Raw genomic sequence first — 21,090 nt, 5'->3', positions numbered from 1 at the left:
TGGGATCCTTGAAGGGAAAGACCAAGGGAATTAGGTCAACAGCTAGGAGAACTCACAGGAGAGGCCTAAAAATAGTGTCTAAGCAGAGACTCAGAGGTAACTCTACTGGACTCCACGGCTAAGCTGTGTCCCACGTACATAAAATAAGAAACTCTAGATTCGTGTTGGATGAATTAAGGGGAATATAATTAATTACCCTTTAGAGCAGCAGTACTCAACCAGCAGTGATTTTTGCACCCCAGGGGATATTTGACAATGTCTGCAGACATTTTTTATTCTCGGAGCTGGGTTGGTGGTAGGACAATTGCTGGCATCTAGTGGGTGGAGGCAAGGGATACTGCTAAGCATCTTACAATGCACAAGACAGCTTCCTGCCAACAGAGAATTATCTTGTCTCAAGTGTCAATAGTGCTGAGGTTTGAGAATTGCTGCTCTAAAAGTTGAAACATGACCAGAATGACATTATTTCTTACTTTATTTAATTATTTTTTTTAAGTTCCGGGGTATATGTGCTGGATGTGCAGGTTTGTTACACAGGTAAATGTATGCCATGGTGGTTTGCTGTACCTAGCAGCCCATCACCTAGGTGTTAAGACTGGCATGCATTCGTATTTTTTTTTTCTTTAACTACCTTTCCTCCTATTTAGTCCTCCAGGAGAAAACATTCACATAAAATACGAATCTAACACTTTGGGGATCTTGCCCTGTTGGTATAAATGGGGCTACATCAGTAGTTAGCTGTAGCAGGGGCCAGGGCATGAAACATCAGGTAAGAGGGTTTAGTCTCTAAGGGTTAGATCTGGTTCAAATCCAGATTTCATGACTTACCATCTGTATAACCCTAGACAAGTTATTTAATTTCCGTAAGCCTCAATTTTGTCCATCTGTAAAATGGGGCTAAAAATAGTACCTCACAAGGTGGTTACAATGAACAAATGAGAAAACACAGGTAAAACACTGAGCCCAGTACCTCCCACATCATCTACATTCACAGAATTATTATCTTCTATTATGCGTGGACTATGAACTTGGAAGTTGGCTGTTCCGATTCAGGTTTTCTCTAGAATACCTCACGTGGTTTTGGTGGGGGATGTCTGAGTGGCAGTTTTCTCTGCTATCATAAAGCCCTGCCAGCCATTCTACCTGCCTCATGGCCTCACTGGGAAGATTACTGTAACCAAGGGTGGCTAAAGACACAGTGGTTGTGAATTTCCCTGTAAGTAGAAAACTGATTGATAATGGGCAGAGACAAGTGAACGTGAGCACCGGGATAATCCACAGCCAGCACACGTCTACAACCAGAAATCACAGCACCTAGAATTTTTATAACTCAAGCATAACAGCACTTTTTAAAACTGGAATTTATCAGGTTATTAGTTCCTAATGTTGCCTAAGGCCTTGGGGTATTTAAAATATAAAGCCTCAAATGCCTGAGATACCCCTGCTTTATGCATTTATTGAACAGACTGTAGAGTCGGGCTCTGAAGGCTCCCTATGTGAACATAAAAGAAACATCTGTATTAAACTAAAGTTCGAAACAGGTCTCAAATGCAGAACAACAAGGAAGTCAGTTTAATGCTCTGGCAACAGGCTGATAAGCTGACAGGAAGGTCTTGAATGGCCACTACCAGAGATCCTCAGCTGCTTACTTTAACAAGATTCTACCTTTTGGGCTTTACTGCTTTTTTAGAGCAAGGAAATGATTTCAAAATATTCAGCCTGGTTCCATTTCAGCTGCTTCCCTAAAGTCCCGTGGTGAAGGCATTATTTGCAAGCTAAATTACAGCAGATTCCACTTACCCAAGGCAGATGGGCAATGAAGTCATCTGGGGAATAACATCATTAGATGTTTAAAAGAGTATATGGGACAAGCACAGTGGCTCATGCCTGTAATATCAGCACCTTGGTAGGCCAAGGCGGGCAGATCAGGAAGTCAGGAGTTCAAAACCAGCCTGGCCAACATGGTGAAACCCCATGTCTACTGAAAGTACAAAAATTAGCCAGCCATGATGGTGCATACCTGTAATCCCAACTACTCAGGAGGCTGAGGCAGGAGAATCGCTTGACCCAGGACACAGAGATTGCAGTGAGCCAAGATTGTGCCACTCTACTCCAGCCTGGGCAACAGAACAAGACTCCATCTTAAAAAAAGAAATGGCCAGTCTGATGGAGGCCAAGCTCTCCCACTGGGAGGCAGTAGAGCCCAGTGGCTAGAGTACAGGCTCTATTCCCCATGGATTAAAAAACTGGTAGTGGCTAGGTGCAGTGGCTCATGCCTGTAATCCCTGCACTTTGGGAGGCTGAGGCAGGTGGATCACGAGGTCTGGAGTTCAAGACCAACCTGACCGACATGGTGAAATCCCGTCTCTACTAAAAATGCAAAAATTAGCCAGGTGTGGTGGAAGGTGCCTGTAGTTCCAGCTACTTGGGAGGCTGAGATGGAAGAATCGCTTGCACCTGGTAGGCGAAGGTTGTAGTGAGCCAAGATCACACCACTGCACTCCAGCCTGGATGACAGAGCAAGACTCCATCTAAAAAAAATTTAAAAATTGGCTGTGCCTTTTACTAGCTGAGGACTTAGGGGAGTCACTTGTTCTCTCTAGACAAACTTTAGTTTTCCTATCCACACAATGGAAATAATAATAGTACCTACCTTTATAGAGCTTCTGTGAGAATTAAATGCATCAACACAAGTAAAAAGCTTAGAACAATGCCTGGACATACTAGGAACTCAGAAAACAGAGACAGTTATTAATCTTCTCGTGAGACGGAACCAGAGGGGCTCTGCATTTCAGTAACTTGAGCAGAGTCCCCAGAGATTCTACCATGAGAGCCTCCTTTATCCTAGAGTGCAACTAAAGACACAGCAAGGAGCTCTGGTCAGTGCAATACATCAAGGCCCATTGCACAGCTTGGTAGCCACTCTGCTGTGATAACTATTACAAATTGAACCTGTTCTCTGAGGATATGCCACCTGGAGTTCTGTGCCTTTGGGCAGAAGGATTGGGATACAGGTGGTAGACAGATGGCTGGCTGCATGGAAGTGGGGCGTCCATGCTGTTCGTGAATGCTTATTTTGATCAGCAAGGTATCTGAACTATTATGGGGCAAGGGAACCAAGGTAGTACTTCTAGTGCTCTGGTTAGCTGAGAGTTACCTACACCTGGGAACGCTAAATAAATATGCACATTTGTGCTTATCTACACTGGTCTAACTCAGTCTTTCTGTTGTTGGATAAACATCTTTGTTTGGCTTCAGTATAGATTCTGAACATGAGTCACCACTCTATGGACAGCAATGCATATGGTGGAGAGATGGCTCTGAAAGGCTAACTTCCCTGGAAGCTTTCCCACAGAAGAACACGCCCCCTTCCCTATGCCTATCATAAAAGCAAAAGACAACTTGGTCTCTTCCCCAATCCCATCCTCATCCCCTCAGAATTTTGATAAGGCCAAGATGTAGGATGATAATTTTGGTAGAAACGCCTCTTTCAGAAGGGCGTGGTAAACCAAATTGAATAATGTTAGGTCATTAAGGAGACCCTCTGTTTGATTAAAGACCAAAACTTAGTTACCACTGTTGGATCAGCAAAAATGTCCTGAATGTTTACATGCCAATGTTGCCCAGCAAGGAGGAAGTGGGGCTCGGGTTTAATGCAGGCCTGACCCCAAATCTCTGTCCTGTATTCTGCAGAGCCTCCATTATATCAGGGCAAGTAAGACAAGCCTGTAAAGCACATATAAAAATACATGCAGGCTCAGATGAGCAGGAAAGCTTCCCCAGTGGGTCTAGGAGGTCTCATGGGCCCTCTCCTGTGGGAGATGAGGCCCACTGTCCCTATGCAAGAAACAAGTATTAACACAGCAAGTTAGAACCTGTTAGAAGTGCACTTATCCTTGTTAAAAATCAAAGGAAATTTAAAAAACACTGGAAAGGAGAAATTTCAGAGAAAATCATGGATAATTGTTGGCTGCGTTTTACATACGAGATAAACAAAATTCTATTTGCATTTTTGCAATATCTCCCCACAAATCCCTTTCCTGGAGCAGAAAAGAGTTCAGAATCATTTACTAACCTGGTCTATATCTCAGGATTCACTATCTCTAGCAGCTTGGCCACTGGTTCCAAAAGAACTCGTAATGTCACAAAAAGTAAAACACCTAAGGTCTACTAGAAAATGAGACAGAACATATCTGCTCCAGCCACTCTGCTAGGAGGAAATGAGGTTACAGGACAGCTGGAAGTGACTCGGGTACTTCTAAGGACAAAACCTTCTTACCTTCTCACTTTCCCTCCCTCTCTCCCAGGGTATCTGAGAATTCTCTACCAGGGAGAGCCATTGCTTATCTCCTGGGGCCCCTCTAATTTGGTGCACTGCTGCAGAACCAAACACCCCTCAGGGTTTCACACTCTCTCCAGGGAGAGATAATTGCACCCCTGAAACGTGCTGGCTCTTTAACTCTTTGAGGCCCCTGGTGCACCATCAGCATGAACTGGAGCAGTAATGAATTACCCTTGGGGAGCCAGAAGAGATCTTAGCATTCAAAAAGGTGACATTTCTAGGGCTTAGTTCTCTCACCACATCTAGGTCATTATCTGAGAATTGCAGTCAGCTCCTTGAAGGAAGTTAACTGCCCAGAAAAGCCTCTCACAGGTACACCTCTGGGTTGTCCAGGGCCACAGTCATGCCCCACAGCACCAGGCACAGGACCAACACACAAGGCATCCCATAAGTGTGTGATTAGAGAATGAGATCATAATGGTAAACAATAGACACAATGAAAGCTCTTGATCACTGAAACCTACTAAATATACAAATCCTTTGTGGAATCAGGCTGGGTAAGAGTGAAGAGTTAAACAAAAATCTTGAATGCTCTCTGCAAAATGCATTCCTAATAATATGAATTAAATGTGATAAAAATGAAAGTCTTTATAAACTTGAAAGCACCATACAAATGTTAGCAATTAATAAAAAGATCGTTTGGGTAGAGAGTAAACATTCACCCCACATGCGTCTCCACCCACCCAGCACAATCCAACCTTTCTACCCACTGGGAAAAAAATTGCAGGTCTGCATTGCTAAGTAAGCAGAAGGCCCTGAAAGCACATTTGACCTAACAATCAGAAAAGTGCTTTGTAAGGAAAATGCTCCTCTGAAGTCAGTTCTCTCATTAAGCCTTGGTTTTGACAGGGCCCTCTGCAAGGAATGTCATCCGACAGCAGCCTCTGCCCACATCAGCTCCTGGGGCAATGGTTTGCTTAATAAATTCTCTACTCGTACCTAACAGGTATAACCCTTACTTCTATAGGCTGGAGCTAAATTAAGAGGGGCAAGGGAAGGAGAAGGAGATGAGAGGAGAGGGAAAGATTGCTTTAAAAGCAATCCCTCTAGTTAGAGACCAGCCAGTTCTGACTCTGCAGTGAGCTTCCTGCTTGAGCCTGTCTTGGTCCCTCTGTAAAGAGGGACCGGAGCTCCTCCACCCTCTATCCTGTTCCAGAAGGTCAACTTCTCAGCATAGTATAAATTAGGAGCCTGTGAACATGAGCCTGGGACCTGACCTGCAACAGCAGGGTAACAACTGTTATGTACCTTGGTCTGCCACATTCTCAATGTTGACTTTGCGTTCATTGGCCATGAAGCCGATAACGGAGAAGATGACAAAGCCGGCAAAGATGCTTGTGGCACTGTTGGTGCAGGTTACGATTAGAGTGTCCCTGGAAGGAAGAGACCAGAGTTGTCCATTAGGTGTGCTTGATGAGTGGGAAGGGACAAGGGCAAGAACACACAAATGTGTGTCCATGTGTTTGTCTGCACAGGTGTAGGCATGTACATGTGTGTTCACATCCTGACCACAGACTTCCTTGGGCTCATTTAAAAAGCACCAAAAGGCTCAAAAGATCTCCCCTACTAGCCCTGATCCAAGACCTCTGGGCCAAAGCTCTGACTCCACCTTCTATATAACTGGGTCTCAACTCATCCACTATGATCTGAATCCCCCCACCCCAAATTCATTAAATGAAACAATACACAATTTGATGGTATTAAGAGGTGGGGGCTTTAGAAAGTGATTAAGTCATGAGGGCAGAGCCAACTCATGGGATTAGTGCCTTTATAAAAGAGGCTGAAGGGAGTGTGTCTGCCTCTTCTACCTTATGAGGACACAGCAACAAGGTGCCATCTTTGAAACAGAGAGCAGCCCTCCAGACAGTCTTCCAGCACCTTGAACTTGGAGTTCCCCTAGCCCCCAGAACTGTGAGCAATAAATTTCTGTTGTTTATAGCCAAAAGTTGGTTAAAGATACAAAAGTATAGCTAGATAGAAGAAATAAATTCTAGTGCTCTATAACACTATAGGATGCCTATATTAATAATCATCCTGGCCGGGTGCAGATTAATCATGCCTTAATCCCAGCACTTTGGGAATCTGAGGCAGGTGAATCACCTGAGGTCAGGAGTTCAGGACCAGCCTGACCAACGTGGTGAAATCCCATCTCTACTAAATAAAAAAAAAAAAAAAAAGGTGAGCTGGTGGCAATCCCAGCTACCTGGGAGGCTGAGGCAAAAGAATTACTTGAACCTGGGAGGCAGAGGTTGCAGTGAGCCAAGATTCTGCCATTGCACTCCAGCATGGGCAACAAGAGCAAAAATCCATCTCAAAAAACAAAAAAAAAATCATCCTATAGCACTAAAGATAACTATATTAACAATTTATTATATGTTTCAAACAGCTACAAGAATGAATTTTCAGGCCGGGTGCTGTGGCTCAAGCCTGTAATCCCAGCACTTTGGGAGGCTGAGGCGAGTGGATCACAAGGTCAAGAGATAGAGACCATCCTGGTCAACATGGTGAAATCCCGTCTCTACTAAAAATACAAAAAATTAGCTGGGCATGGTGGTGTGTGCCTGTAATCCCAGCTACTCAGGAGGCTGAGGCAGGAGAATTGCCTTAACCCAGGAGGCAGAGGTTGCGGTGAGCCAAGATCGTGCCATTGCACTCCAGCCTGGGTAACGAGAGCAAAACTCTGTCTCAAAAATAGAATGAATTTTCAGTGTTCCCAACACAAAGAAATGATAAGTGTTTGAGGTGGCAGATATGCTAATTACCCTGACTTGATCATTACACATTGCATACATGTACCAAACTATCACACCGTACTCCATAAATATGCCTAATTACTATGCGTCATTTAAAAATAACAAAAGCAAAAAATGTATAAAGAAAGAAAAACAAATTACTCAGTCTATGGCATATTGTTAGAGCAATCTGAACAAACTAAGACATTATCCCAGGGACAGGGTGACTCTGTCCATCAGAAGAGAAATTGAGGAGATGGGGCCTCGGTCAGCTCCAGGACAGGAACTATATATGAGTGAAGAGAAGGCAGTGGGAAAGCAAACTGTCCCTAAAATTTGAGGGTAGCCTGGGGTTGGGACACACAGGGTTAAGAAGGCCAAAGGGTCAGAGAAAGGAAGCGAGCCCAGTGTCCCTGCCTTCCTGCTTCATCACAGAGTCCTCTGCTGGTAAGATGGCCAGGGTTTCCCAGCCTACCTTCAGACATCCTAGATTCAAATGTGAGGTCACAGCTAAATGGAGCCGCAGGGCTACCCTGAAATCCTGGTTGTCCTGCCTTTTAGTGGCATGACCTTGAGCAATTCACTTCCTTTTCACTATGTTGAAATGGCAGCAATTCGTCTATCTCTGTCCTAGGCTGTGGTAAGAATGAGATGATGCCTGTCCTAAGCACAGCCTAGCCCAGAGCAAGAGTGCAGCAAATGATCCCCCTCATCTGACCCCTTGGTTTACTGATGAGGAAACTGAGGCCCAAGGGAAGGTATTGGACTAATTAATGGTGTGGGCCAGGATTGGAATCTAGACTTTTCTAACTCTCAGCCTGGGTTATTTCTGCTATATCATACAGCCTCGTTTCTAATAAAGAAGACAGCAATGCTTCACCCTTTAATGGTGTTCAGACTAATTTGGGTCAACCGTTAATGTGCAGTTGTGACCAAAGAAGTTCAAACACCACAGTCTGTCACTCAAGGCTATTATGAACTGAAATGTCTTCCTACCACTCCCCCACCCTTACCAAATTCATATTTTGTCATCCTAATCCCTAGTATCTCCGAATGTCACTGTATTTGGAGATAGGGTGTTTAAGGAGGTAATTAAGTTAAATGAGGTTATTAGAGTGGTCATTGATCCAATGTGACATTTGTGACTGGTGTCTTTATAAAAAGACGAGAGTGGCCAGGCATGGTGGCTCACTCCTGTAATCCCAGCACTTTGGGAGGCCAAGGTGGGTAGATTGCAAGGTCAGTAGTTTGAGACCAGCCTGATCAACATGGTGAAACCCCGTCTCTACTAAAAATACAAAAATTAGCTGGGTGTGGTGGTGGATGCCTGTAATCCAAGCTACTCGGGAGGCTGAAGCAGGAGAATCATTTGAACCCAGGAGGCAGAGGTTGCAGTGGGCCGAGATCACACCATTGAACTCCAGCCTGGGTAACAAGAGCGAAACTCCGTCTCAAAAAAAAAGAAGAGATCAGAACACAGCCCCACACAAAGGGAAGACCATGTGAGGGCACCATCCATTGTATCCACAGACTAGTCACAAATGACTATCACAGAACACAGCTGACTACTCAGTGACCTCCAGAGAAACTTGCTTCCATCCTATACATAGCCACTGAGCCCCCACTGTGTGTCAGAGTCAGGTGTGTAAATTAGGGCCCAGGCCTTCAGGAGTTAGTGGCTAGGCCTTAGCAGATGGTTTCTCTTAGGCCAGAGGCAAATCTCTAGCACTCCCTATGAAATGTGAGGATGTGGCCTCAGGTGTCTAATAACTCAGTCCATTGTTGTGTCCTGCTCACAGGCTACCCCCAGATCTTTTAGTCCCTCTACATACCTGTAACAGTTGTTGTGGAATTTGTTGTAAGAAGAGAGAGTGATCAGGCCTCCCCATGCAGCAGATAAAGAGAAGAAAATCTGAGTGGCAGCATCTTTCCACACCTGGGAGGAAAAAGGGAAGGAGATTTAAGATCCGTGAAGGAGACTGGCCCCAGGGAAGGGGAGCCTCACATACCCAGTGCCATATCATGTTTCCAGAGGAAATATCAGGGACAAGATGACTCCTGACATGGACATCAATGAGAACGTAACTCATTTGTGCTGGAAACCAAATGCCCAGTAAATTACCCGGGAGATTTCAACTTCCTCTATCAAAGGTGAGGAACTCAATAAACTATACCACATATCATGCTCATGTTTTCTCTCCTGTAAAGCTAAATGGAAGGGAGAGTCCTTCCTTTAAGTCAGTATACTCTCAGAGAATAATAATTTACAACAGCAAAATATATCAACGGATGCAAAATAAAAACCCTTTTAACTGACATTTCTACAGATTACAACTGCTAGTCAATTTCTAAACTCTGTAGCCTCAATCTTAGTAAAGCAACCTCTATGCTGCTGCAGACTTTATAGTGTCACCTGCCATTAAGAGATGACTTTCCCTTATGTGCAATCAAACTCAATCCTAGCTATGCATTCTTAGCACACCCTGGAAAAGCAGAGTTTTAAGGTGAGAAAATTCAGTTACCCTTCAACAATCACCCCCTCATTTGCAGTTTTTGAATTGGAAATTTTAGAGTTAGATGTGCCTGTACAGAATATGCAAAGAGAGAGTTCAAGTTGTACTGGCCCTGTGTGGGTGTTCAAAATGAATTCAGATGTGTCTGAACCTTTAAAGGGTTCCAGTAAACATATTTTTTAAATAGAATTGCTTGTGGTTTACATTAAGTGCTTTATTTTCCCACAAGCAAAACTAACTTCCAACATTCTATTTTTAGTAACAGAAAGTGGTGTGAGGTGGCCCAGAGCTATTAAGGGGATTTCATTCTTCATTTTCAGCACCTATTGCAACCTCAGATGTAGGACAATTATTCCAGGAATCTCAAAACCCTCAGTTTTCCACTTCTTATTAAATATTACCTGAGCATATAATGTACAAAGATCATCAGGTGCTTGTGAAAGCACACACTGGGATTCCCTGGGAAAGCGGGAGGAAGTCTAACCCTTTCTGCCCAAACCTCCCAGAGGGCCATTCCCCCCAGGGTCAGTTATAAGTAAAAGTAGAAGCCCACCGTGGCATCTGTGAGTTTCTCCCACTTGGGTGTGATGAAGTACCAGATCCCAGCTCCAGCTCCAGGCAGGGTGACTCCTCGGATGAGGAGGATCACGAGCACGACATACGGGAAAGTGGCTGTGAAGTACACCACCTAGAAAAGCCGTGTGCAGAGGGTCTGGGAAGAGCAGTGCAGCAGAGTGCACAGTGCAGGAGGAGCATTGCTTGGGGAAGGAGTGGGGCTGCCACCTGGCACAAGCACATGACAGGGAGCACTTCAGGGTAGTTCTCCTCAAACTCAGCCAGGGCTGGTGATGCAGGGAAGGCACTGGCACCAAAGGTGAGTCAGAAAGAGCTAGAAATAAAGCATCTTAGGGGAGACCCAATGCTGAGGGGTGAGTCAACTTACAGCCAGAAGGCTGCAGGGAGATGTCACCCAGCACAGCTGATGAGTACACAACTTTTTAGGGAACCACAGAGGGCAGGAGGGAGGCTCCATGCCTTCTTCCTGCCCAACTCCTACCCCAACCCCTGGTACAGCACCAAAATTCCACCATTAGAGATGAATCCTATTAGCTTAAGCTTTCCATCCCTGCTTATACACATACCTAAGTGAGGCAATCCCATAAGGTGAAAAGAACATCATCTTAGAGTTAGACACATTTAGGTTCCGATGAAATCATACCTCTGGCACTGAGTAGCTGTGTGACCTTAGACAATGTATTAAGCTCTCTGAACCTTAGTTTCTATACCTGTAAATCAGGAATAATGGCACCTTTTTACAGATAGTTGTGAGGATTCAATGAGCTAATGCACGGATAGGACCTAGCATGATGCCTGATTTATAACAGCGGGTCATTAAATGCTATTAAGTTCAACAAATATTTGTTGAGGGCCTCCTATGAGCTGTGCCCAGCACCAGCTGCACAAAGATTAAGGGACTCCTAACTTAGAAGACCCAAAAACAATGTCTGAGTAATGGGCTAGGGAATTACACACAGGGCAAGATGGACGTTCAGGGAAGGGCACTGTGCCCAACCTGGGACTTTTCTAAGAGGTTCATGAACCTGAGCTGGACAAGTACAACTTAGAGGAGGAGAGGCAAGGTGGGGAGGTGAAGGAAGCACATGGGCAAGGCAGGCGTGTGAGGTAAAGCCCTACTCACTCACTATCAGCACAGTATCAAGTTGAGGCTAAGAGTAGGGGTGGGGGGCTAGAGACACTGGAGGAGACCATGTCATGGGAGACCTTGAATGCCAACCAAAGGGTACTCCTGGATGCTGGAAGAGAGGGAGACACCAGCATCAAGAAACATTTGGGAAGTAACATTAGCAGAACTTGGGGGTTCGTTGAATGGGTTGGGTGGGAGGACCTTTCTTTCCATACCTGTCCATCAAACCTCAAGGTGAAAGTGGCCCCTGGGACCAGCATTTGGCAGAAGGGGGAGGAGCACAGGGTGAGACCTCAGGATATGCAGTCTCATGAGCCTGGGTCCAAATCCTGACTCCAGCATTTAGAACTGGGTCACCTTGGAAAGCGACTTAACCTCTCTGAGTCTCTGAACCTCAGCGTCCACACTTGCAAAGTGGCAACAACAGTAGATTCTTCATGGGGCTGTTGGAAGAGTACAGTGTTACTTACAATCCACACAAAGTGGAACAGGCCTGGGGTGCTGGAAACACTAGTACCATTTCACAGTCTGACCTAGGACCCACCAGTCCTCAACTTAATAGCACTGACAACCCTCAGCTCATAGGTAGGCTACATTCCAAAAAGTACATTAAAAGACACTTGAGAGGGTGAGGTTAAGCTCCCCTCCAGGCCCATTCTGGGCTCTCTGATCCATGGAATGACAGCTGTTGGTTCAGGGCCACCTCCATTTCCACCTGCAGTCCTCCCTCCAAGGGCAACTGGAATACCTGCCCTCATGAGAGGGACATAGTACTCCTGCCAAATGCTGCCTGCACAGTGTCGAGTACCTGTCAGGGGACTACAGCATGGTGGTGAGTGGGATTTCAGGGGATCGGGATAGATTCAAGGACTCGCAGCGGGAGATGAGCTGGGAAAGTTTAGAGTTGAGATTAAGAAATAATTCTTGGGAGCCAGGCACAATGGCTCACACCTGTAATCTAGCACTTTGGGAGCTGAGGCAGGCAGATCACTTGAGGTCAGGAGATCGAGACCAGCCTGGCCAACATAGTGAAATCCCATCTCTACAAAAACACAAAAACTAGCCAGGCATGGTGGCACACACTTGCAGTCCCAGCTATTCAGGAGGCTGAGGCAGGTGAATCACCTGAACCTGGGAGGCAGAGGCTGCAATGAGCAGATATCATGCCACTGCACTCCAGCCTGGGCAACAGAGGGAGACTTTATTTCAAATATATATAAATCTTGGGGTCATTCCACTTGTTCAAATGAATATTCATACTTATATATGTATTTAGAGCACCTAATATGTGCCAGGCACTGATAAGTGCTCAGGAACTATCAGTAAACAAAGCAAAGACTCTTGCCCTGAATAGATTTCATTCTAGCTGGGAAGATAGTCAACCAACAATAAATATGATAAATATTATTTGCGGTATATTAGAAGGTGATATGTGGATTGAAAAAATGAAAAATTAGAGCTGGGTAGTGGGGTCAAGGTGTGGGGAGGATGGTTGGGAAGGCTTCAGAAAGAAATCGTTCAAGGAAGAGAAAGTCAGGGTGAGCCAACTGGATGTCTGGGAGAACATTCCAGAGAGAGGAAGCAGCTCCATGGCCCTAAGAAGGGAGTGTGCCTGGCTCCTAGGAACAGCAAAGAGGCCAGTGTGGCGAGAGAGGGGGCACAGGTAAGAGAGGAGATCGGCAAGGTGGGAGTGGGGAGGGCTGACTAGGTGGGGCCTTTACTCTGTGGGCAAACGGGGCTATGGCAGGGACTCAGGCAGAGGGGTAACAGGATCTAACCTTTGGACAGCATTGTCCAGTTGCTATGTAGCAAGAATACTGCAGGGATAACAGTAAGGAGGCCGCAGCAGCCACCAGGCAAGGGACAAGGAATACCTCCAGCCAGGGTGTGGTCAATGGAGCTGATGAGAAGAGATTCCCAACATATTTTCAAAAAGATCTGCCAGACTTACTGGGGAGTACAAGAGAAGGTCAAGGATGACTCCCAAGTGTTTTGGCCTCAGCAACTGAAAGGGTGGAGTTGCCGTGAACTGAAATGGGAAAGTCACTTCTGTCTCTAAACCCAGTTACTCAAGCCCAAACTCCCTCTTCTTGGCTGCAGGTTCAGAGTTGCCAGGGATGGGCTGTACTTCTGACACCAACACCGCTGACCAGGATGCCTTTTCCCTGCCCCAAACAACAGCAGTCTCCCCTCCCTCCTTGTTTCAAAGAACTTGCAGTGCTGGGGATGGAAGGAAGGGGAAGCTGCCAGCTCCTCTCTATTTCTGCCAAACCTGCTTCTCTCCTTCCCACCCCTTGAAGTCTAAGGAGAAGCGAAGCCCCTCCACATGTGATGTTAGGAAACCCAAGGGCATCTGACATCTCAGCGCTGGCCTCACAGCTGTCAGGTGGGGCTGGGAAGAGGAGATGCTGCAAGGGCAGGCCCTAACTAGTCTGACTTTCCCACCCCCAAAACAGGACAGGGATGGGATGGGAGAAACTAAGGAGTATCCTTTCTATCCCCTGACCACCTGGGGTTGCTGAGAAGTGAGGATGGAAGGAAGAGGTGAGGGAAAGGACATGACCGAGACAGCAGTGGCCTACAGGAGGAAATCTCCAAGGCTGGCATTAGTTCAAGAGACAACTGTTCCCACTTCACTGTTGGAGGCTGTTTAGACACCATCATTCCTGAGTTCTCTCTGTAGACCAGGTATATTTGTCCTGTTTTGCAGAGAGGTTAACTGAGGTTCAGGTTAAGCACCTCACTGGGATTAAATATCTCATTCAAGGTCTTGAGACAAGATTTAAGCCCAAAGCTTCCCCACTCTAAGCCACTCTTTTCATGAATGCCATTCTATGGGCCACATGATCAGAAATGTGTATGGCAGGGCCAGAACTGGGGGGAGGCAAGTGAGACACGAGCCACCTAGGGTGCAATATTTACGGAGGCACTCACTGTCAGGTGCCGGCCCTGCACTTCGGGAACCGGAGAGTGAGTGCTTCTCAATTTTGCACTCTAGGCACTTGCTCGCCTCACGCAGGTGATGCATTCATTTTTTAGATGGTGATCATGGTGAACTGAGGGCCAACAGTTTGGTTTATAAATCCTGGAAATGCCTCAAATGTGAGTCAGGTGTGCACGGAGGCTTTCTGCACAGCTAGTTCCCCTGTGTCAGGGGAGCTTGAGAATGCACCTGTTTCTGCATTGTACTGTCAGAGGAATTAAACTTGAACAGTAATGAATTACACTTGGCAGGAGCGGCAATGACTAGTCCATCTGAGCCTGGTGGCTTGACACTTCCAGGCATCCTCCTCTCAATGGGACCCCTGAACAGGTGGTAAGGGTCCACCGGCCTATAGGAGCTAATTAGGTTAGCTTTGCTTTGTTGACACAACTCTCAGGCAGAGGCACCTGTGAGGGCAGGTGTGCTGCATTTGACCTTCAGGCTGCCTACTGATACCCCCTGCATCTGGAATTCTAGCTGCTGGAAAACAGACTCCAATAGTGAAACAGATTTGTCTCAAAGGAAGCAATCTGTCAGTCCCGTTTCCTAAAGCCCTAAGCAAGAGGAACTGGGCTTATCTGGTTGCAGGAGGGGGACATCTCTTTTGCATAAAAATGATAGTGTTCATGGGATTTCAATCACAAAGGAGTTCATCATAAAGCAGGTTTAGCTGTGCATCCACCTTGGCTCGCAAATAATGTTCCATGATTAATATCTGCACAGTCCAGACAAGCAGGATAGTAAATTGTGATTCATTATTTCTGGTGGTATTCATTTAAAACAAAAATTGATCACTGATCTCTGATTGGAAACTTTTCTTAATGAAGCAGAGAGATAAGTTGGCAGATCTAAAAGAAAAACAGACCTGCTCAAAACTTCCTATTCCAGAAAGCCTATAAAATCTAGCACCAAGAATTAAATTATAAATCAGTGGAAAGAACTGGCTGCAATGTCATTCCAAAAGAGTGCAGACTAATAAGATAAAAAGAATCCTAGAGAATATTCTCTCTTGATTTTACAAATGAAAACAATGAAGCCATAATATATCCTGTGACTTGCCCAAAGTCACATGGCAAGACAGCAAAGACTGGGTAGAAATGCAGATTCTGATTTACTGTATGGGGATTTTTTCCCCACTATATCCAAATGATGACTCCGCAATTTTTTGTTTACTATCTACTCTTAATAACCCCTTCTTGGGAGAGAATGTCTTGTATTAGAAAAAGTCCAGGCTGGCTGGGCATGTTAGCACACACCTATAATCCCAGCACCTTGGGAGGCTGAGGCAGGTGAATCCCCTGAGTTCAGGAGTTCAAGACCAGCCTGGCCATCATAGTGAAACCCCATCTCTACTAAAAATACAAAAAAAAATTAGCCAACTGTGGTGGTGGGCACCTGTAATCCCAGCTACTCAGGAAGCTGAGGCAGGACAATTGCTTGAACCCAGGAAACAAAGGTTGCAGTGAGCCAAGATGATGCCACTGCACTCCAGCCTGGGTGACAATTAAAAAAAAAAGTCTAGCCTTCAAAGCCAGATAGACCTGAGTTCGAATCCCACTACTGCCACTTAAAAGCTCTGTGACTTCAGGCAAATTACTCTACCTCGACAAACCTCAATCTCTCTCTACAAAATGGAAATAAAGGTGCTTCTAATGCCTGTGAAGCAGTCAGCACAGTGCCTGGCCCACCGTGTTCAACAAAGCTCTCTTTCTCTTCTCATCTCCCCAACAAAGCCACCACTCTGGAGATGTCAAAGTGGCACGATACCCAGTCAATACAGCAATCATTCAGAATAATCAAAATGAAAGGAGACCATGTTAATAATTGACCATATACCAGGTATTAACATGCATATCTCACTTGATCCTTACAGCAATCCTAAGTATTGTACACTATTATCCCCAGTTTACAGATAGGGAATGGGTTTCAAAGGTTAAATACCTTGTCCAGAGTCACACAACTAGAAAGTGATAGAACCAGGATTTGAACTAAGATTGGTCTGACTCGGCCGGGCGCGGTGGCTTAAGCCTGTAATCCCAGCACTTTGGGAGGCCGAGGCGGGTGGATCACGAGGTCAAGAGATCAAGACCATCCTGGTCAACATGGTGAAACCCTGTCTCTACTAAAGGTACAAAAAATTAGCTGGGCATGGTGGCGCATGCCTGTAAATCCCAGCTACTTGGGAGGCTGATGCAGGAGAATTGCCTGAACCCAGGAGGCAGAGGTTGCAGTGAGCCGAGATCGCGCCATTGCACTCCAGCCTGGGTAACAAGAGCGAAACTCTGTCTCAAAAAAAAAGATTGGTCTGACTCTGGAGCCACAGGCCATCCTTCCGCACATCATTAAGAAGGTGATGTTCTCACCCTCCTCACCTGTCCTCTCCCTGCAGTCTCACCTTCCAGCCTACACTACTAGACACCTATCTGACCACTTACATCATGGTTGAGGTCACCTTGTCTCCATTTCTAGCCATAAGTGACAGTCTTGCCCATGGGATTTTGACTGAGCAGATACTTGGCTAGTCTCTCTGAGCAATTGCATACTGGGCCCTTTGGAGATGATGAAATTCTCCCCCAAGCTCAGCTCCAACCCACAGAAGGCAAGAAGTCCAGGAAACCTCAGGCCATGCCGGGCATTGTTATAAAGGGTCAAGTTACCATTTCCCATCTCCCTGTAACCTTAGAAAAACAATCAATCCAGGCCAGGGGTGGCGACTCACGCCTGTAATCCCAGCACTTTGGGAGGCCAAGGCAGATGGATCACGAAGTCAGGAGTTCAAGACCAGCCTAGCCAATATGGTGAAACCCTGTCTCTACTAAAAATTCAAAAAGTAGCTGGGCATGGTGGCATGTGCCTATAGTCCAGCTACTCAGGAGGCTGAAGCAGAAGAATTACTTGAACCTGGAGGCAGAGATTGCAGTGAACCAAGATCACACCACTGTACTCCAGCCTGGGTGACACAGTAAGACACCATCTCAAAAAAGAAAGAAGGAAGGAAAGAAGGAAAGAAAGGGAAGGAAGGAAGGAAAGGGAGAAACAAAGAAGGAGGAAGGAAGAGAAAGAAAAAAAAGAAAGAAAGGAAAAAAAGAAAGAAAGAAGGAAAGAAAGAGAAAGACAGACAATCACTCCAGTATCATGGTACTTACTCAGAGCCAGCAGCTCCCTCAGGGGTCACTGAATCCCAGCTCTCATTTTACAAAAGGGGAAACCGATGTCCAGAGTAAAAATGTTCCCAAACCCCCAGCCCACACAGCAAATATTCAGACAGAATATTCTTAGAACTAGAGGGCCTTAGACATCACCTAGTCTAATTGCCCTCACCATAGAAATAAGGAAATTGAGGACTTCTAAAAATAGCTAGGAAAATGTGCTTTTCATTTATTGACCAAAAAAAAATTAATGCTAAGAGGAAATCAGAAGCTCAGCCATGTTTCATGGCCCAAGTAGAGATATCCCTACATAGCAAATGCCCTGAGAAGTCCTCAGAACAAGGGCACAGGTCACCTCACTCCTGGGTTGGTTCTCTCTAGCTGGCCTGATTCTCCCCACATTCTGTGATTTAAGGCATACCACCTGCCTTAGGTAACCCTGAAAAACCTGCCAGAATCCACCACTCAAGTCAGTTTAGAACTAGATGACATGGAAAGCACTACTAAGAGCCGTAATCAAAAAATGTCCACGTCCCCAGGGAGAAAACAGTTTTGTCTATGTGGCTAATAGGTGCCAGGATTGGGTGCCTAATGGGGGATGCAAAGCATGCCTGGGGGTGAAAGATGGCATTGAGTATCCTCCCCATGAGACCTGATCCTTCAGAAGCTGGTGGATTGTAACATAATCACAGAAATCGTTGGCCTGGATAATGAGACCAAATCTCAACTCCACAACCTATGGTCTCAGAACCCCCATTACATCCTCATTCCTTTGGCCTTAAAGACATTTTGTTTCATCCTAAAACATGCAAATACCTAAATGGTTAACTCTTCAGAAGATTTTTCTTTTTTTTTGTTTGTGGGCGGAGGGGGCGAGGGGTGGGAGGCAGGGTCTTACTCTGTCATCCAGACTGGAGTGCAGTGGTGCCACCTTGGCTCACCACAATCTCCACCTCCTGGATTCAAGTAATTCTCCTGCCTCAGCCTTCCAAGTAGCTGGGATTATAGGTGCCTGCCACTATGCCCGGTTAATTTTTGTATTTTTTGTAGAGATGGAGTTTCATCATGTTGGCCAGGATGATCTTGAACTACTGACCTTAAATGATCCACCCACCTTGGGCTCCCAAAGTGCTGGGATTACAGGCATGAGCCACCAGGCCCGGCCTTCAGTAGGTTTTTCTAAGGCTGTGAGGAGATGAAGAAATGTTACCATGACCCCTACAGCAATGCCCATTGTGGCCTAAAGTTCCCCAAACTCCTCTCTTTCTGTGGCTTGGAATTGAGCTTGGATGGGAGTTTCATCATCTCCAAAGGGCCCAGCCAAGCAATTACTAAGCAAAACATACCAAATAATTGCTCAGCCAAAATTCCGTGGGCAGAACCAGCTTCCTTTAGTTCTGGGGGCAGGTCATGTAGAAGAGCGTCAAGCTTAGGGTTGAAAGAAAGGATAGGAAGGCCACGAACATGGTGGCAGGAGTGAGGAGAGGGAATCCACTACACAGTCTAGATCTTCAGCCAGCTTCTTAGCAGAAGCAATAACTGACCTGGCAGCCAGACCAAGAGGCAAAAAGCCAGCGGCACAAATTCTAGAGTTTAGGGAAAGTGACTGAATACTATCAGGGAGGTTCCTTCTGCTGAATGCGTGGCAGCCCCTGAGAGGAAAAGAAGGAAATCCCTAATCAGAGTACCCCTGCCATCCCTTGGGTGCTCTGTGTATCTGTGTCTCATTTAACCCTTAAAACAGCCCTGCAAGAAAGGTGTTATTATCCCCATGCTGCAGATGGGAGTGAATTCACCTGCCCACAGCCTCTCAGCTGCTCCAGGGCAGTCAGAATTAGCATCCACAACTCCTGACTCTCTTCCCAGTGCTCCTCCTGCTCCCCAAAGCAACCACCCCTGGGTGTCCCACAGCTTTCTCTTACTTAGATAAATCCAAGTGCTTACTTTTCCTGAAGTCTTGATTCCTTTAGCCAAGGATGCATACACAATCAACCAAGCCAGGAAGAGGCAGAAAGCTAGTGGCCACCTAATCTCGCCAGGATATTCAATCCCTGCAGAAATCTTCAGTACAAAGTACCTGAGAATTGGAGGGAGGGAGAGGGGAAGTGATAGAAGGAGAGAGAGAGGTTACAGGCAGCAGGCTTTAAGCATCCAGTAGAGCCAGGAGCCTTGCACAAAACCCCAGCATCCTCCACCCGCCCCACCATCAGGGACCTAATCACATCAGGCTGTGGGGAATTTGCTGGTCTGGGCTCTTGCCCATAGACATCTGCAGAGACTCCAGCTTAATTTACCCTGCTCTTGATTATGTGCGGGGGGTGCTGCACATGGCCCTGAAGGACAAGGCTGTCAGCTTCATTGTCACTGGCGCATCCTCAGGAGAAGTGCAACAGAAACTCTGAACTGTCAAGGGTGATTTCTGTGTGTTTTCTGTATTGCTCTACTCTTTTATGAGAATTTATTCTAATAGTATGTGTGTGATTTTTAATTTTAAAAATTAGTACATAGTGGAAACTGCATATGCTAAATGACTAAAAATGTGGCCCTGGATTGTAGTTCAAGTTGTGTTGGGCATGTCCTGAGGGTGAGATTGGCTTAACTGTAAAAGCAGGGCTACCTAGACCTTGCTTAAGCAACCCATTCTGAGACAGATAAGCAGCTGCCAACAGAAGAGGCCACCGGTCAGCTGTAGCTGCTACTGGCAACTTGTTAGAGGATGAAGACATCGTGGCCTGCCTGGCCAAATGGCTAGCAGGGCAGCCTCACCCCTGAGCACAAGAGGCAGCTTGGGGGACAGTGCCTGATAACAGATTTAGACAATTCCTTCTTCTCCGCAACCACCCAGCCGTACATCCTCTGTGAAGCTGCTGTGTTTGGAGGTTGGCATTTTTCTGTGACCTGAAGGAAAGGCAAGCCAGCAATCAGGCTCTGCAGGACTGTAGGAATGATGGCCTAGAACGTGCTGGCCTGCTGACAGAAATGCAGGCAGCAACCCCACTCCTGGTCCAGCCAGCTAGCTCAAGAGGCTGTTTGGCAGCACATAGCCATGCTTTTCATAACAATGATGGCCAGCTCTGTGCAAACAGAGCCTCTTTCAGGCCCACACCCTGGCACAACCTGGACTCAGGGCAGATCAAAGCTGGAAAGAAACTTGGTTCTAAGGCACAACCCTGAGGACCACAAGGAAAAGGACCTTCCCCATGTCCCATCACCAAAATGGTAAACCAAATAGTCAATAATTTCACAACTTAGCCATCTCAACTGCTCCATGCTTCAATTACAGGACCTCAAACAAGTCCCAAGGCACTCCTCATGACATTTCTTCTTTGAAATTAAGACTGGCCCTGGAAGATTAGTAAAGACCACCAAAAGCAGGTTTGCAAATCATTTTCTAGTACACCTGACTGCATGGATTAGGTGTACCAGAAAACGATTTGCAAACCTGCTTTGGTGATCTTTCAGATTTCATCATCAGACTCAGGTGCTCAGTGCTCAGGGAGAATTAAAAACTCCCTAATAGCCCCTTGGTAGTTATGGTCAAAGGGGACTATTTAATCAGTTAGGTAACTCTCCCTTCTGTTCTGCAGGGAACAACCATGGTCACTCTGAGTCTACAGGAAAGAAAACCAGGAATAGTAATTAATGACAATTGGGAGAAGAGTGGGG

At 46.0% G+C, this 21,090-nt stretch overlaps 1 protein-coding gene across 1 annotated transcript in view; it reads right to left on the bottom strand.

The window, feature by feature from the left end:
* The window catches only part of SLC6A5 (solute carrier family 6 member 5), a 57,470-nt gene that overhangs the window by 20,347 nt on the left and 16,033 nt on the right, over nt 1–21,090 (bottom strand). Inside the window, exons 7-10 of the mRNA XM_035266028.3 lie at nt 19,369–19,501; nt 10,141–10,275; nt 8,907–9,010; nt 5,591–5,715 (exon numbers count right to left, since the gene is read on the bottom strand). Coding sequence (XP_035121919.2) covers nt 5,591–5,715; nt 8,907–9,010; nt 10,141–10,275; nt 19,369–19,501 — 497 coding nt within the window. The remainder of the gene's footprint in view (nt 1–5,590; nt 5,716–8,906; nt 9,011–10,140; nt 10,276–19,368; nt 19,502–21,090) is intronic.

The sequence above is a fragment of the Callithrix jacchus genome, chromosome 10 (assembly GCF_049354715.1).
Source record: "Callithrix jacchus isolate 240 chromosome 10, calJac240_pri, whole genome shotgun sequence".
Lineage (NCBI taxonomy): Eukaryota > Metazoa > Chordata > Mammalia > Primates > Cebidae > Callithrix > Callithrix jacchus.
The sequence above is the reverse complement of the archived record's forward strand: the minus strand, read 5'-3'. Positions and strand labels throughout refer to the sequence as shown.